Below are 18682 nucleotides of genomic sequence, written 5' to 3' on the forward strand. Positions count from 1 at the left end.
CTTGAAATATTTTGTATTTAGACCATATTATTTGATGTAGACTTTGATGTCAACGTTGGAAATTCTGGAGACTTGGAGAAGTTGGGCTTGAGTTGTTTGTATGTCAGAAAAAATGTGGATGGTGACCTCGCAAAAAGAAATATAATTAAAATCAAAAAGGTTTGAAACTTTAATTGAATATTTTATTGTAGCAATTGTTTATGTTTATAGTTTGAAACAGTTGAAGAAAATATTATTTGATGTAGACTCTGATGCAAATATTTTAAATTTTTGAGACTCTGATATTGGATCTTTGAAGTTGTGGTTAGTGTTGTTGTTGATTTAATTTTATGTTTTAAAAATGATAAATTTTATTATCTGCTTAATTAGCGTTTTGAATCTAAAATATTGTGTTAGAAATGTGTTGTTTTATTTGTTTGACAAAGTTAGGTTTGAGTGGAGAATTTTATAATGGATGTTGTGTTGAAAATGATGGAGACTTGGAGAAGCTGGGCTACTTTAATACCACAATTATAATTCTTTTGGTAGTTTAATATTAAAATTTATATTTCTGTATTTTGAAATCTTTATTTGATTTTGAATTAAACATTATTAATCTATTTATATTATTCTTCATTTCATTAATTTATAATTTTATTTACTTTATAGGGAATCTCATTGATTGTTAAAGTTATGTTTTAGTGGAGTTATGCATTAAACACATTCAAGACAACAGGCTACACGACTACACGACTACACGAACACAAATTCTGCTGGTTACAGTTGTAGTCGTGTGGCAGCTACTGAATTATTTTAAAGACGACAGCTACAAAGTAAACAGCTGATTAATAATTAATAATTTAATAAAAAATAACCGTACAAAATTTCAAAGTAATTAAGACTGAAACAATTATTTTGAGTAGAAATATATATATGGTTATAATTAATTATGTACCTGTTATTAATTTATTTCAATATGGTTATCAGAAACTTCTCTTAATTAAGTAAAAAAAATATATTTTTTAAGCACTAATTTGATTTACATTTTTTTTATTATATTAGCAACACTATTTCTGTTTTGTAGTTGACAAAAATAGAAATTAGCCTAATTCGGCTACATCGGCATGAGTAGTCGTGTGGCCGTGTAGCTGTGCTGTCGTTAAAATAATCGTCTCCATATAAACGTGTGCATTTTATTTTTGACAGATTGAAGTTGGTAGCCTGCTGTCTTGAATGTGTTTAATGTATTATAATAAGTGGAGACTTGTAATTATTTTTAATGAGACCTTGTTATACATCTAATATTGTTTTTAGGGTTTCAAAAGGGTTTAAAAACCAGAATTGTATTAAGTTATTATTATATAGTTGAGATGACTCGACAGGCTATTTGGTAATGAGCTAATCTATCAATTAGGAGGTTGAAAGTTCAATTCTCAAATAAAGACTGAAAACTAAGTTTGAATATAATTTATTATTGATTTGTAGTAGTTAAATAATTGGTATTTGTTTCTTAAATTTTGGATGAAATTTGGATTAAAAGCTTACCAGAAGCTCCCAATACATTCTTCGCTTCGTAGGAGACATTGAATGACTGATGCGAAAAAAATTTCCATTTGTTGTTTCTAATAGCTCAGATAGCGTTCTTCAAATCTTCCGCTGCCCATTTTCATACTTCACATTTCTTTGGCATATTATTTGCTTGAAATTCTTTAGCTATACCACATTAGCCGACCACGACAATTAAATTATTATAAAATTAAATATATACACTAAATATACTATATTGTTACATATGTTCTTCAATAGCAAAATATTCCCATTTGACTTTAAAATTAAATTAATAAAGTTTAAAACACGTGATTGTAGAAAAAAATTAATTTTTAACAGATCACAAAAAAAGTCTACCATAAGATAATGCTGATTTTTTACAACTGACTATTTCCATCACCTGCAAAAATGAAGTACACTCACCCAATGTGAATTTTCTGAGATCATAAAACTCTTAAGCTTGGTACCGCTACCAGCGTTGCCGCTTTGGTCCAATTGGACCAAAATTGGTAGTTTTAAGTTAATAAATTGACTTTTGGTAGTTTGGTTGGTTTGTACCGATTTTTGTCGTATTTTGGTAAGTTTTTGAATAAGAATTTTTAAGAACAAAATCATAAAAATCATAACAGAAAAACTATGTTACTCCAAAATAATAAAATTATTTATGAAAAATTGAATATGAAGACAGAATTATCTTAAATTTTTAGTTTAGTTAGGTAAATGTGTACGTATTTCGTAGAGTTCAGTTCTGCTGCTTCAAGATTTCTTGAAAAATTTAATTTACATATTCTAAATCTTCCAAATTATAACAAATATTATTTAAATTGTGCGTAGTCATGTTAAAAGAAGTAATAAGTAATAGCCTGTGCTAGCAAATACATTTTTCTTTTAAAATTTCAATAATTTATTTTCGTGAGTGATTTTGAGAATAAGCTATGACCAAGCTATGAAAAATTACCGATCGCCATGAAATTAGGACTCGTAATTTATTTCTGTATGAAACTAATTTGTGTTGAATTCTGTCGGGATACCAACACTTTTAGAAGTTAAAGTAATTTTTAGGTGTGGGCCCTATATGGGAGCTATGGTGAATAATGAAACGATTCACACTCAATTTTTAGGTGTGACATATTTATGATTGTAGTGTAATTAAATAATATTTATCCTCTGGGTAATGTTATAACAGCATTAATATTATTTTAATTTAACTATTAATTTTGAAACGAATCCAAATAGAATTTCTCAAATATTTAAAATTTGGTAGGTTGTAGTAGTTTTTGGCAGTTTTTAATCAGAAATTAGGTAGGAAAAATATTTTATGAGTGGCAACGCTGACCGCTACTCCTATGCTCTTAGTTTTAGAGAAAAACAGCTATAAGACATTACCCGCCTATACCACATTACCCGAACTTACTCTATATTTAGTGCAGACTTGTGAATTAAAGACTGAATGGGACCTGTTATAGTTATTTAAATTTTTATTTGAATAAAGAGATTTTTTTGTTTTTCGTGGTTATATTTGCTACTATGAAAATTGTTTAGATTTTATGTTATACTGAGGAAACTTTTAATTTTTGTGGTTATATTTGACCATACTCAACAAAAAATTTAATCTTCCCTTTGAATAAAATTATTTAATATTTCCTAAAATTTGTCCAATAACTCCACTTAAAATGTGTGAAATAATAATTGGTAGAAATCTTTTTGAATTAGTGTTTCATCTTTTGTTTCATTGAGGTTTCTGGTGAATAAACTTTTCACAAAAATGCGTAAATTTATTCAAATATTGTACAAATTTTTCTTTAATATTTCAAATTGCGAAAATCTTATTTTAGGTTCCATATGTAAATATGGTATGATGTGAATAAAAAAAATACTCCCATTAATTTATTATTACAATATTCAAAATTATTCATGACCATATTACATTTATATTTGAACTGTATATTTTTTTTTTTAATTGATGATATTTTCCAAAATATATTTAATTTAAAAAAACACTCAAGGAGGTTTTTTACATTTATATATTACAACAACTCACACTCAAAGAGAGGAAAACAAACCAAACAACACAATTTACAAAAACATATGAAACTCAAAACTAAATTTTCTCTCACAAATTCTTGAAAATTTACAAGTCACACGAAAATTAATCTTCCCTATAATTAAAATTGTATACCCTAATGTAGACTAATTAAAAGAAAATTAACCCTCCTATCAAAACTGCCTCTACACAATACTACAACAAAACTAATGAAATAAAAAAAACAAAATCAATTCCACACAATACAACACACAGAGCATTTTTCTACATTACTCAAATTACCTGAAGCAAGAAAACAAAAATTTACAAATTATCGCTGCCTTTTTCTCTGCCAACAATTACTCGTCATCAAATTGTCGCTGCCTAAATTTCAGAAAATGCTCTTCAATATTCCTCATAACAATTTTTCAATATTACTCTTCTCTACTAGTTTAGAGGAAAAAATTCCTCTAAATCACGCCAGAAACCCTATATTTATACTACTGTAATGGACAATTAAGATTAATTTCTTATTATTGGTCACTCTTATATACAAAATGTATTTTTTAGAAAATTAATAAAAGTTATAATATTTAAATAAAATATCGACCAATCAATGGTTTAATTAAAAATTATAGTTGCAATTAATATGTAGTATATAGGGAAGTTATAAGTTTGTAAGTATATTTGTTTATAAACGTAACATAAATATATAAGTAAACGTATTTTCGTTTCAATTGTTTTTATAAATTATATTGAAAACAAATGAATTTCAATATTAAATGAAAGTATATTTATGTTACGTTTTCTTTTAAATAGATTGAGTGTTAATAACATAGGGTACAACCAGGGTTGTCAGATTTTTTTTACCTCCATCGCCAAAAGCTAAACGAAAAATCGCCAATTATCGCCAAAATAATTTTTTGGAGTTTTTTATTGTAAAATGTATTAAATCTAGTCCATTAGTTATTTATATTAAATTGATATCAAAAGTATACATTGTATTAGAATTAAACTTTTTTAACATTTTATCTGTAGCCTGAAATGAATAGCAACAAAATTTATTAACATTCTATAACTTATTATTCTCATCAATGAATCTAAAAGTTCATATTGAAATTCCCTTTCTACGCAAGCGTTGCTGGTTGGTAAAATTAACATATTAAGAACGGCCAATGCTAAGTCTTTAAAGAGAAATGTTACACCTGCATCTTAATAATTGTAAACTTGTGGCCAAACATCTAACAAATTTTGTTGGAATTTCACCTTGAAAGATCTGAGTCCAATTAATATATGCTAATTTTGACCATTGTAATTCACATTCCCCAGCAGATACTTTTAGATTGAAAAATAAAGTTAGTGAATTTTGAACTACCGAAAAGTTCCATTTCATTTCAATATTGAAAATTCATTATATACTTTAAAAATAGTTATATATTTTCTGATAACCGTTTAAGCATTTCTTACAAAGCTTTTTAAGTACAAAAACTATTTTCTTTTAAAATTTCTACATCATATTTCTCCATTTTTATATTTTGTAATTCCATTTCCAATTCTGTGCCAAAATCAATAGATTCCTGATTCCAAAAAATCCGTCGAACCAATAGCCAATTTTAATGAGCATATTCAGTTATCAATATTTCCATTAGTATTTAAAAATGACGCGTCATGACGCCTTAAACATTTTAGAAGAAAAAATTAATATTGTTGAAACTATTTGATCATGTATGCTACCTGCATCCATATGATCAGAATTTAAATGATTAATTTTATTAACTTGGGTTAATAAATAACAAAAAAAATATTTCAAAAAAATCAAATAATTTGTTAAAAAATCGCCAACTAGTCTGTAAATCGCCAAAAAAAATATAATTACTCTCTTCACACATATGCATGGAACACATCAAGGCGAATTCATACAAGGTGGTGGTAGTTCTACATAAACAACAAATGGTCTTAACAAATATCAAAAAACAGAAATTAAAAATTAAAGAAATATGTATTAAAACTAAATATAGTGTAGATAATTGAATAGTTAGGGCTTTACTTATTTATGCAAAATATAAATATTTTGTTAATTTGCTTAGAATATATAGATATTGAAGTATAATAACAAGCTTTGACAGATGTTAGAACCAAACAAGCGAAAAAAGAGTAATCAGCTGATTGACTGACTCCACCTTGTATAAATTCGCCTTGGAACACATTGAAGACAGCAGGCTACCAACTGCAATCTGTCAAAATTAGAATACACACGTTTATATGAAGACGATTCTTTTGACGACAGCACAGCTACACGACCACACGATTGCTTTTGCCCCTGTAGCCGAATTAAACTAATTTCTATTTCTGTCAACTACAAAGCAGAAATAGTGTTGCTAATATAATAAAAAATGTAAATCAAATGAGTGCTTAAAAAAAATATATTTTTTTACTTAATTAAGAGAAGTTTTTGATAACCATATTGATGTAAATTAATAACAGGTACATAATTAATTATAACCATATATATATATATATATATATATATATATATATATATATATATATATATATATATATATATATATATATATATATATATATATATATATATATATATATATATATATATATATATATATATATATATATAACAAAAGTTGGTTCACTTGACATGAAATATATATATATATATCGATGTCTTCCGATCGGGATGAAATTTGCACCAAGGTTAGCTCTATTGGATAGTAACTCAGACACAATTTTTCAACAACATCGGTCGAGAACTCTCTGAGTTATAGGGGGTAAAATTTTGACAATTTGGTCAAACAGGGGTTTTTTCTTATCCATGTAACTTATTACCTATTGTTCTTAGCAAAATGTGTCCCAAATAGTATAGATAGCTATTTCTTCGATCTTTCGAAAAAAAATATTTAAAAAAAAAAATAAAAAATTTTTAATATTTTTTTTCCGAAATCAAAAACTTTTTTGACTTTTTTTTAAAATTTTTTCTCTTTTTTTTTTTTTTTTTTTTTTCTTAAAATAAAGTTTAGATATTTTCCTTGAACTACTTGGTCGCTTAGTGGGATGCGAGTGGGATATCTATCAAAATAAATATTTTGTAACTCAAAACATAAAATTTTTGACTTTTTTTGCAAAATCAAAAACTTTGTTGACTTTTTTTTTTTCAAAATGGACCCTTATATCCCACTCGCATCCCACTAAGGGACTAAAAATATCTTAAAGGAATGGACCTAGGCTTTCTTTTGAGCAAAAAAAAAAATTAAAAAAGGGCCCATATTGGAAAAAAATTTTGATTTTGCAAAAAAAATTAAAAAAATTTATGTCTTGCGTTACAAAATATTTATTTTGATAGATATCCCACTCGCATCCCACTAAGGGACTAAAAATATCTTAAAGGAATGGACCTAAGCTTTCTTTTGACTACAAAAAAAATTTTTAAAAAAGGGCCCATTTGGAAAAAAAATCGTATTTGCAAAAAAAAAAGTCAAAAATTGTAAGTCTTGAGTTAAAAAATATTTATTTTGATAGATATCCCACACGCATCCCACTAAGCGACCAAAAGGGTCTTCAAGGATAATATCTAAGCTTTTGTTTGACCTAAAAAAAAATTAAAAAAGGGCCCATATTGGAAAAAAATTTTGATTTTGCAAAAAAAATTAAAAAATTGTATGTCTTGCGTTACAAAATATTTATTTTGATAGATATCCCACTCGCATCCCACTAAGGGACTAAAAATATCTTAAAGGAATGGACCTAAGCTTTCTTTTGACTACAAAAAAAATTTTAAAAAAAGGGCCCATTTGGAAAAAAATCGTATTTGCAAAAAAAAAAGTCAAAAATTGTAAGTCTTGAGTTAAAAAATATTTATTTTGATAGATATCCCACTCGCATCCCACTAAGCGACCAAAAGGGTCTTCAAGGATAATATCTAAGCTTTTGTTTGACCTAAAAAAAAAGATTAAAAAAGGGTCCATTTTGAAAAAAAAAAGTCAACAAAGTTTTTGATTTTGCAAAAAAAGTCAAAAATTTTATGTTTTGAGTTACAAAATATTTATTTTGATAGATATCCCACTCGCATCACACTAAGCGACCAAGTAGGTGTTCAAGGAAAATATCTAAACTTTATTTTAAGAAAAAAAAAAAAAAAAAAAAAAAGAGAAAAAATTTTAAAAAAAAGTCAAAAAAGTTTTTGATTTCGGAAAAAAAATATTAAAAATTTTTTATTTTTTTTTTTAAATAGCTATCTATACTATTTGGGACACATTTTGCTAAGAACAATAGGTAATAAGTTACATGGATAAGAAAAAACCCCTGTTTGACCAAATTGTCAAAATTTTACCCCCTATAACTCAGAGAGTTCTCGACCGATGTTGTTGAAAAATTGTGTCTGAGTTACTATCCAATAGAGCTAACCTTGGTGCAAATTTCATCCCGATCGGAAGACATCGATTTCAAAAGTTGGTTCACTTGACATGAAATTCCCCATATATATATATATTAGAGTGCTCCAAGATTGTATGGACGAAAAAAACTTTCTAGGTACAGGCCGTCCCCCCCTCTAGAATTGTTCTATGTATTGTAGAAACACATTGTGTAAAATATTAGGATGATAGGATAACGTTAACTGGTGGCGCAACGACGCTGAAGTTTTGAGGTGCATTTACAATGGGAAAATATGCAATTTTTTCAGTTTTTGTAAAAATTTTGCCATTTAATAATGACTTTTACAATTTAATTTAAAAGAATCGAAATGTGTACGTAATTGTCGTTATAATAAGATATAAAAGACAAAAATTGGTGAAAAAATGTTAAAGTTATTAAAAAATCGCCAGGCCATTAACGTGTCTCAGGCCACTAGAACAAGAAATTTATGAACAAAATTAACATATTTTGAGAAATATTAATATAAAAGCTTATTTTTACTTAAAATATATCCATATTTACTTGTATATGAGTTTTTGTCCTCGTACGATACCGTTAACCTATTCGCAGGTATGACCAAAAAAATTAAATTTTTTTAACGGCAGTTTCAAAACTCCAATTTCAAATTTTTAAAAATTTTGTTAAACAAATTTCAGAATTTTTTGATCATCACATGGGGATTTATTGACAACATAATAGGGAATAAAAATGTGAAAAAAGTATGTCAATACCTCCTATAGTTTTTCCGTACCTGCGATATAAATTTTGCGATTTTCGAGAAAAACTAATTTTTTGGCCATATTTTGGGGAATGACCAAAATTTCCTTACTGTAATGATTTTAAAGTAAAAGCTATTCAGAATAATATAGTCCAGGTAATTTTAAATATAGTCTGAAAGTTTTACTAAAATCGGAAAACTTTAACCCTTAAATCGTGAAGGTCAAAGGTCAATTTTGTCAATATTTGGAATTTCTCATGGAAAGATAGCGAAATATTATATATTTTTGGGCCGATTTTGATGAAACTTAAGAAAAATATAAAATGAAGTCTAGTATTCACAATAACAGTACAAAAATGGAAATTAACCCTTAATAGTTCTTGCGGTCAAAATGAATGTGTTTTTCGTGATTTTAAAAGTTGAGGGTCATTTGGACCCCAAGTGCTATTAAGGGTTAATTCCCATTTTTGTACTGTTATTGTGAATACTAGACTTCACTTTATATTTTTCTTAAGTTTCATCAAAATCGGCCCAAAAATATATAATATTTCGCTATCTTTCCATGAGAAATTCCAAATATTGAAAAATTTGACCTTTGACCTTCACGATTTAAGGGTTAAAGTTTTCCGATTTTAGTAAAACTTTCAGACTATATTTAAAATTACCTGGACTATATTATTCTGAATAGCTTTTACTTAAAAATCATTACAGTTAGGAAATTCTCGTCATTCCCCAAAATATGGCCAAAAAATTAGTTTTTCTCGAAAATCGCAATATTTTTATCGCAGGTACGGAAAAACTATAGGAGGTATTGACATACCTTTTTCACATTTTTATTCCCTATTATGTTGTCAATAAATCCCCATGTGATGATCAAAAAATTCTGAAATTTGTTTAACAAAATTTTTAAAAATTTGAAATTGGAGTTTTGAAACTGCCGTTAAAAAAATTTAATTTTTTTGGTCATACCTGCGAATGTTAACGGTATCCTACGAGGACAAAAACTCATATACAAGTAAATATGGATATATTTTAAGTAGAAATAAGCTTTTATTTCAATATTTCTCAAAATATGTTAATTTTGTTCATAAATTTCTTGTTCTAGTGGCCTGATACACGTTAATGGCCTGGCGATTTTTTAATAACTTTAACATTTTATCACTAATTTTTGTATTTTATATCTTATTATAACGACAATTACGTACATATTTCGATTCTTTTAAATTAAATTGTAAAAGTCATTATTTAATGGCAAAATTTTTACAAAAACTGAAAAAATTGCATATTTTCCCCTTGTAAATGCACCTCAAAACTTCAGCGTCGTTGCGCCACCAGTTAACGTTATCCTATCATCCTAATATTTTACACAATGTGTTTCTACAATACATAGAACAATTCTAGAGGGGGGGACGGTCAAAATTCGCAATTTTATTTTTTTGGAGCACTCTAATATATATATATGTTTACTCAAAATAATTGTTTAAATCTTAATTACTTTGGAATTTTGTACGGTTATTTTTTATTAAAGTGGCACCACTGAATTATAAATCAGCTGTTTACTTTGTAGCTGTCGTCTTTAAAATAATTCAGTAGCTGCCACACGACTACAACTCCAGCCAGCAGAATTTGTGTTCGTGTAGTCGTGTAGCCTGCTGTCTTCAATGTGTTCAATGCAATACTTGTGATATGCAGTGTTGCATTTTGAAGAAAACTTTTTATTTCTAAAAAAAAACTTTTTTTTCAACAAAAAAACTTTTTTTAACAAAATACATACTAAAATTACAAAACCCAATTCGTACATATAATTAGACTGAAATAAACGGTTCAACTTATTGATATCATAAATTTACAATTTTCCAAAAAACTTTTTTTTAAAAAAATAAAACTTTTTGCATCTCAAAAACCTTGCAAAAAAAGGGAAAACTTGACATATGGTAACGCTGGTGATATGTGAATTCAACATACTTGTGAGAGAATTAAACACATAAAAACATTCATTCGTAATTCAGCTCTGGGTGGAGGAAGAACTCGCGCGTCATTGCCATTATCGTTTAAGGGCAATCAGGCCGTCCTTTTTTCGCTGCCTTCGAGGGATTGCGTTTCACTCGCATTGGTTGATGGTTGGCGTCGTCTAACTGTACCGCGTTACGGTTCTTCGAAGTTTTCACATTAACCACATGCATTCGTTTTGGTTATAATTTATAACCTATAATTTGTCGTGGTGGAGTACCAAACAAAACTCAATTTGGAACACTGGTGGAGTACCAAACAAAACTCATATTGGATTTTGGTGGAGACCATAAAACTCAGGAGTTGAGTTTGAGAATTCCGGCTTCCTATACGAAGGTATAGGTCGATGTGGTAATTCCTGGAGGAGACTCTTAAAGGGCGTAAGCCAGATTTGCTGATGGCGGTATTTTTAGGCCAAATTTAACTTAAAGAAAAACAAACAAACAAACAAACACATAAAAATACTTGAAATTTTAACTTCGATATTCCGATTAAATTGAGACCGAACCACTTTATTACACTTCTACACGATATTTGACATTTTTTTGAATACTTTTCAGGACACTTTTTTGCCGAAACACGTTAATTTTGTTCAAACGAAAAAAAAATATTTTTTATTATTTTTTGACACTTAATTTTATTTGTGGTAGAATTTAATTTATAGAACAGAGTTTAAATTTTTGGCATTGAAAATAGAAGAAAATTTAAATAAATTAAAATTTAAACATTTTTATACAACTCTGTGTGTCTGGTGAAAATTAAAAAGGCACCAATACAATATCAAAACTACATATGTACTAATACATTCTCACGACTTAGGTTTTTGACAACAGACTTAGGTTTTCTTCCTCTCAGTAACGCTTCTATGGATATATTATTCTATGGTTAATAATATTAAATAGAGGTTGAAATACAAATGAAATTAAGAATTTAACTTTGAAATTGACTGTTCACGAACTTTAAATGACCGATCAAATTCAAAAACGACTCGTTATCTGGATCAAATGTGTGAATACTTGGTCACGCCAATTTTTATCTTATCTTTATCTCCAGTGCTTGACCCAATAGAAATATCGATATATATTGATCAGTTCTGTAGTTGTTTGTGGATTTGAGAGGGACTGTATAACCAATATCAAAAAATTTTCCCTTCTCTACACGATGACTTGCTATTCTCCACAATAACGATATGTTGTAACCTCCAATGGTCAATTTCACAACTAGTTTAGATTCCAAATTTACAGCGAGATTTACAAAAATCTTAATTATTCTTGATATAAAATTTCAATATCTTCTAAATTATATCTCCTAGTCAACTTTCTCGGTTAAAATTCTTTTTATAATGAAAAATTTTCTAAAACCGAATAAAAAATGTTAATAAAATAACAAATAATTTCCAATTCAGTTTACAAAATCTCTAAATACATTTTAATCAAAATTGTCGCTATCACAACTCCATACATACAGCTGTGAAGTTAATACGGATAAATCATATATGTAAATACATATCTTGTATAACTTACATGAAGCATTCTTATTTGATGTCCGTAGGCCAAAACCGACATTTGGCTAGCAATCGAACCCAACACGGATACCAGATCGGAAGATCTAACTCCAAGATTTGCGTATCTGTAGAATAAATAAAAGTATTTAAGTATATTTTATTGGAAATTGTGGATTCATTTAGTGTTCTATGTATATTAGATGCAAATGTCTTACCTCAACACTAAATTAAGTTCTGGCTTCCATCTGTGAATATTTTCGACAATTTTTGATATAAATACACTTTTTCCACAACCGCTTGGACCGGAAACTACTAAAGGATGGGCTGTACTGTCTTTAATGTATCTGCAATGAACATGACAATGTATTCAGATTTCTTTATATAGTATATTCGTATGTATGAAACATGAATTTAAGTGTGTTCAATAGTAGTAATAAATATGTTAATAAATCAGAAATATATTACAATAATTATAAAAAACAAGTTAGAGTAATATATTCGGCTGTGCAGAATCTTAAATACCCTCCACCTAAATATTATGAAAATTATAGAAATTACATTGATATATACACTATAATATCCCTATTCAGTGTTTGTTATTGGGACTTAACTCCGATTATGAAGATTGGTGCAATGTATATTGTTAGAAAAACGCAAAACATATTTTATTCCAGATGTATAAACATTTTATGTAATTCAAAAATTTATAATTGAAATAACTACTATGTATTTCCAACAGAGTCTATAATTTTATAATAGGAATAATATGTGATATTTAAAGATTTTTATACTTAATAATTAGTTAACATTACCGTTTGGCTCAAAATTTTTCTTATTCACCATATAGTTATTTAGACAAACTTCAAAAGTATGTTTTTGTTCTGACTAAAATCTAAAATCAAATCCTATCTTGCGCATTTCGTCTTTTATCCAATAAAAAAACCATAAAAAAATTTATATTGAAATATCATTGGATAAAAGACGAAATGCGCAAGATAGGAGTTGATTTTAGACCTATGGTTTCTTGGGGAAAATTTCTTAGAATTTTCAATAGAATGCGTTTCTGCTATACGATTTTTCGTGAAAAAGTCGACCCACCCTAATGTACACATATCCCAGGTTTTTTATGGTTTTATAAGTTTGGGGCCATTTTAACCCCAAGTGGTATTAAGGGTTAATATTAATTTTTCTCCTGTTTTTGTAAATACTAGACTTTGTGTTACATTTTTCTAAAGTTTCATAAAAATCGGCCCAAAAGTATATAACATTTCGCTATCTTTCCATGAGAAATTCCAAATATTGAAAAAATTTACTTTTGACCTTCACGATTTAAGGGTTACAGTTTTCCGATTTTAGTAAAACTTTTAAATTACCTGGACTATATTATTCTGAATAGCTTTTACTTAAAAATAATAACAGTAAGCAAATTCGGCTCATTCGCCAAAATATGGTAAAACAAATATTTTTTCACGAAAATCTAAATCGCAGGTACGGAAAAACTATAGGAGGTATTGTCATATTTTTTTCATATTTTTATTCGCTATTATGTTCTCAATAAATTCCAATGTGATGATCAAAAAATTCTGAAATTTGTTTATTTTCACCAATTTTTGTCATTTATATCTCATTAGAACGAAAATTATGTGCACATTTTGATTCTTTTAAATTAAATTGCAAAAGTAATTATTTAATAGCAAAATTTTTACAAAAACTGAAAAAAAATTTAATTTTTTCCCCTTGTAAATGCACCTCAAAACTAAATCGCAAATCGGCACGAGTTGCAATCATGATAGAAGACAAAATTTGATGTTTAACTATAGTATAAAAAATAGAGGGTACGCGTTTCAAAATTCCCAAAAAAAAAATTGCGATAAATATATATCGCTGGCTTAACATGCAAAGGCTCTAAGTCCACATTTTTTAGAAATTGAGATTTTAATGCAGTAATGTACAATAAGTAAAAATACATTGATTACAAAGAAAAAAAATTGGAGTTATCTCGCATTTTGTTGTTGTTTTGTAGTGATGAGCAAAAGCGCTTATTCCAATTTAACTCAATTTATCACAAGAAAAAGCTCTAAGTCCCTATAAAAAGTACAGTTTAACCATTTCTGTCAAATTGTTCAATGATATGTATTAAAACAAGTAAGAAAAAATGGTCGGTCATGCCCAACCATTTTTTTTCTTTTAAAATTTAAAAAAGTAATTTTCGGAAGAGGGTCTTATTTGGGAGCTGTGACTAATTATGGACCGATTATGTGTATACCAACATTTATAAGAGATTTATGTCGTTAAAGTGATTTTTGGAAGCGGGCCCTATATGGGAGCTATGACTAATTATAGACCGATTGGCATGAAATTAGGTGACATGATTTCCATAGTATAAAGTATTTCGGGAGGACATTTGTATGGGAGCTAGGGGAAATAATGGACCGATTTCAGCTAGTATCAATAGGCTTCGTCCTTGGGCCTAAAAAAAGTGTATATACCACATTTTATCGAAATGTCTTCAAAATTAATCGACTCATAAAGTGATTCTGAGTCTATGGTATAATTTAAGGTGGGTGTTAGACTAATATTTTTGGGCGTTGCAATTATCTACACAAACGTATTATAGCTATGTATATTCGGCTGTGCCGAATCTTTTATATCCTTCACCAAATTGTACTTTAAAATACAAATTTTAAATATTTTTAGGTATAAAAAAATTTAAAAAAAAATTCAAAATTGTTTTTTAAAATTTAAAAAAAATAAATTTTTTTTTAAATTTTTGAAAATTTTTTTAAATTTTTGAAAATTAAAAAAAAGAATTATGGCAAACAAAAATTTTTTGAAGAAAAAAACAAAATTCGGGTTAAAATATATTTTGACCCATTGTAGGTCCAACTTTCTATAGCCTTATATAAATGGTTGCAATGGATTTTGAAATTTCTATCATTAGTTACCCATATTGTCTATATTAATGACTTAGTAATCCAGATATAAAAACTAGTAAATAAGAAATGAAAGACAAGTTCTAAGAAAAAGACCTAAGTCCATAGAAAAAATACAAACTAAGCAATAGAAAAAGCTCTAAGTCCAAAAAACCTTTTATCTCGGCAAATATTTATGATATCATTTCGCTTTTACGCACATCGAAAACAAAGAAAAATACAACAAAAATTGCGTTTACAGAATTCAAAAATATTTACGCAAAAAAAAGTTTGAATGTTTTTTGTCTCTCCTGTAAAATTTTAAAATATGGACTTAGAGCCTTTGCATGTTAAACCAGCGATATGTTATATATATTATGGGCCGATTGTCATTAAATACTTTAACGTGATCTAATTATTTGAGGCCTATTTTGCTTGACTTTTATTTCAACAACGTTATTTACAAGAGTTTTATGGGTATTATAGTGATTATTGGAAATGGACCTAATATGGGTGATATGGTCAAATATGAATCGATATTCACAAATCCCAGTAGTATGATTTTTGGAAACAATATATTGATCTGCGTGCAATTTTAGTTCGTTATCGCTATATTTAAAATATTTATAGAGGTTAATGTGTTTTTCGAAAGTTGTCTTTATATGAGAGCAATGACCAATTACTAATTGAAAAAACTGTCAAGCGGGGCACTTGGTGGGTTAAACTAATTCGGGTACACTGAATTCAACGGTGCTAACCGTTTTTTTTAGGTTAGCTCATATTTTCCAGATATACCGTTATTTCGAAAATGGAGGAGGTTGCACAACATATATTCGAGCAACTCAAAAACGGTTTAGTTTATTGAATAAACTGAAAAAACCGAAATACATTAACCTCTTAGAACGCACAAAATCAAGTAGTATAATTTGTGAATAAATAAAACCAATCTCTGTAAAATTTTAATTCGATAACGATATTTTTCAGATATTTATGAAAATTAATGTGTTTTATGGAAGTGGTCCTTATGGGAGCCAATTACACTGTGCATCAAATTTCGGGTCATTAAATCTTTCCCGAATGAGACCAACGGCAAGTGATAGTAGAACATCAGTAGACCAAAACCCCCAAAGGGTTTTAAAAAGTTAGCTCGTATTTTAAAGTTATGCGCCTTTAAAGTTCAGCTTTTTTGAGTAAAAATTTTTCATATATATTTAATTTTTAAAATTTAATTTGTATTTTTTTTTAAATTGTTTATATAAAAATGAACTACATTATATAGTTCGAGGTCTTTTCTGCTCTGGTGGATGCTCTGTAGAACCAGAATTTGAAGTAGACAAATTTTGTAGTTCACTTCCTGTGTTTTCTTCTCCTTCATCATCGTAATGCAAGTTCTTGCTCCACCAACAAATTTCCGCTAATACAGCATCGGGAGACTTTTTTCCTCGATATCTGCAAAATTTGTGTCAAAATGTATTGGGAAAAAAAATATATGTATATTAAAAATTACCTCATTTCAAATGGCATTGCAATTTGGTGGTACTGTTCACCTTGTTCATCTGATTCGGTCGCTAGTTGCTGACCGAAGTAGTCTAGATGATGATGTAGGTAATGAATTTTGAGCGACATATTAACGCCTATTTTAGAAAAAGCATTCATCATTGCGTTAACAGATCTCTGATAGCTGTCAGACCTATTTTCCCCAACAGATATAAATTCTTCTGTAAACGAACCATGTTTTAACATTTGTGGTGTGAAATGGCCACAAACGTAACAAAAATTGTTTATATTGCAAGACATTTCACAAACTTTATTAAATTAAAAATATTTTTTTTAGTAATTAACTTTATTTAAAAACTTCTTTTCACTTTATTAACAAATAATGGTTCACAAATTCACAAAAAGTTGCACTATTATAACAGGTAACTACGATTTGATTTCAAAAAATTAAAACATCTTAATACTTTGTTCAGCAATAGTGCTGTAACATTCTATTACTTTTGATTACTCAATACTACTCAACACTTTTCGTTTGGGTACTCAATACTATTCGATACTTTTAACGGTTTTTTTTAAATTTAAAAACGATATAATTTTCTGCTTTTCGGTAATGTATTAGCAGACATCACTCCTTTTTAGAAACATTTTAGGTTTACAAGATTATATCAATAAATATTTTGAACTTTTTAACTATTATTCCAGTTTTTTTATTTTAATAATATTTTATTCTGATTTGAAAATTGTTTACGCTAAGAGTTGCATTTCTAATATTGATTTGAGTTGTATTTATAGTAGAGATGCATTTTTTGCACCATAACCGTTAAATTTCAATAAATTAAATTGTAAAAATACAAGTCTAAAAGTATTGAATAACTACTTTTGAGTATTGAGTACTCAAACAATATGGCAAATACTCGATACACGATATCCACTACTCAATACTTTTACAGCAATATTCAGCAATTCTCCAAAAATTGGTAATTGCTAGGGTATTCAATCGATTAACCGTTAATCGGTTAACCGATTAATTTTGGACGGTTAACTGTTCGAATAATTTAAAATTGCCGATTTTCAAATAACAAATAAACCGATTAATTTGTGTCGATTAACCGATTAACCGAAATTCCTTTTTTTTTGCACTTTAAATTTCAATAATACAATTAAAATTAAATATTTTTGAACATCCAATAAACATGATTAGTGAGTATGTATAACAACTGACATATTTAATTTACATGTCTTTGAAAATTTGTTTGTATTTACATGTATAAACGAAATTTTTTTTTGAAATTAGTCTTTTACCATAACTAAACGAAACTATTAAATTAATCAAAATCTAAAACAATCCAAAAAGGAATATTCTTTATCATGCTTTTGATTTCTCCAACATATACAATCAGCGAGAGAGTATTTTTCCAAGAAAAGTTTTATTAAATCTAAAGAAAAAAATCGTTTAAATTATATTCTTTTTATAAAATATTATTTCAGAAGATCTCACTAAAACCCTAAAAAACTCACACATCGCTCATTTGCTGCAACAACGTCATAATCCAAAAAAAGTCGTTTCGAGAAAAACGTCTTTGAATATTTTATGACATTTTACTATTTCTTAAATAAATTTTCAACAAATCATGCGATTTCAGAAATATAAATAGTAGATGTTAATATCTTTCTAATCTGTATTTAACCCAAATTTTTACTTATCAAATATACGAGAAAACATGAATTTTAATTTTGATGTTTACAACAAAAAAACAATTTCACACAAAATTAAAGATTAATGAACTTTGTATTACTCAGTTCATAAAACACGGATTTCAAGTTAGGACGTTGTTGCAGCAAATAGGCGATATGTTTACAAAAATGATCTCAAATACCTTATTTGCTGTTTTTTTATGTTTTTGTACACAAAATTCGTTGTTGTATTTCAAATTTAAAATGAAAATAGAAATTATTCGGTTAATCGAATAATTTTAAATTAACCGATTATTAACCGAATAAATCTAAACCTCGATTAATTATTTGCTCGATTAACCGATTAAACCAGAAAACCGATTAATTGA

At 27.8% G+C, this 18682-nt stretch overlaps 1 protein-coding gene across 1 annotated transcript in view; it reads right to left on the bottom strand.

Moving 5' to 3' along the window:
- The window catches only part of LOC135949936 (uncharacterized), a 134085-nt gene that overhangs the window by 97417 nt on the left and 17986 nt on the right, over positions 1–18682 (bottom strand). Inside the window, exons 5-6 of the mRNA XM_065499399.1 lie at positions 12426–12554; positions 12230–12335 (exon numbers count right to left, since the gene is read on the bottom strand). Coding sequence (XP_065355471.1) covers positions 12230–12335; positions 12426–12554 — 235 coding nt within the window. The remainder of the gene's footprint in view (positions 1–12229; positions 12336–12425; positions 12555–18682) is intronic.

The sequence above is a fragment of the Calliphora vicina genome, chromosome 2 (assembly GCF_958450345.1).
Source record: "Calliphora vicina chromosome 2, idCalVici1.1, whole genome shotgun sequence".
NCBI classification, from domain to species: domain Eukaryota; kingdom Metazoa; phylum Arthropoda; class Insecta; order Diptera; family Calliphoridae; genus Calliphora; species Calliphora vicina.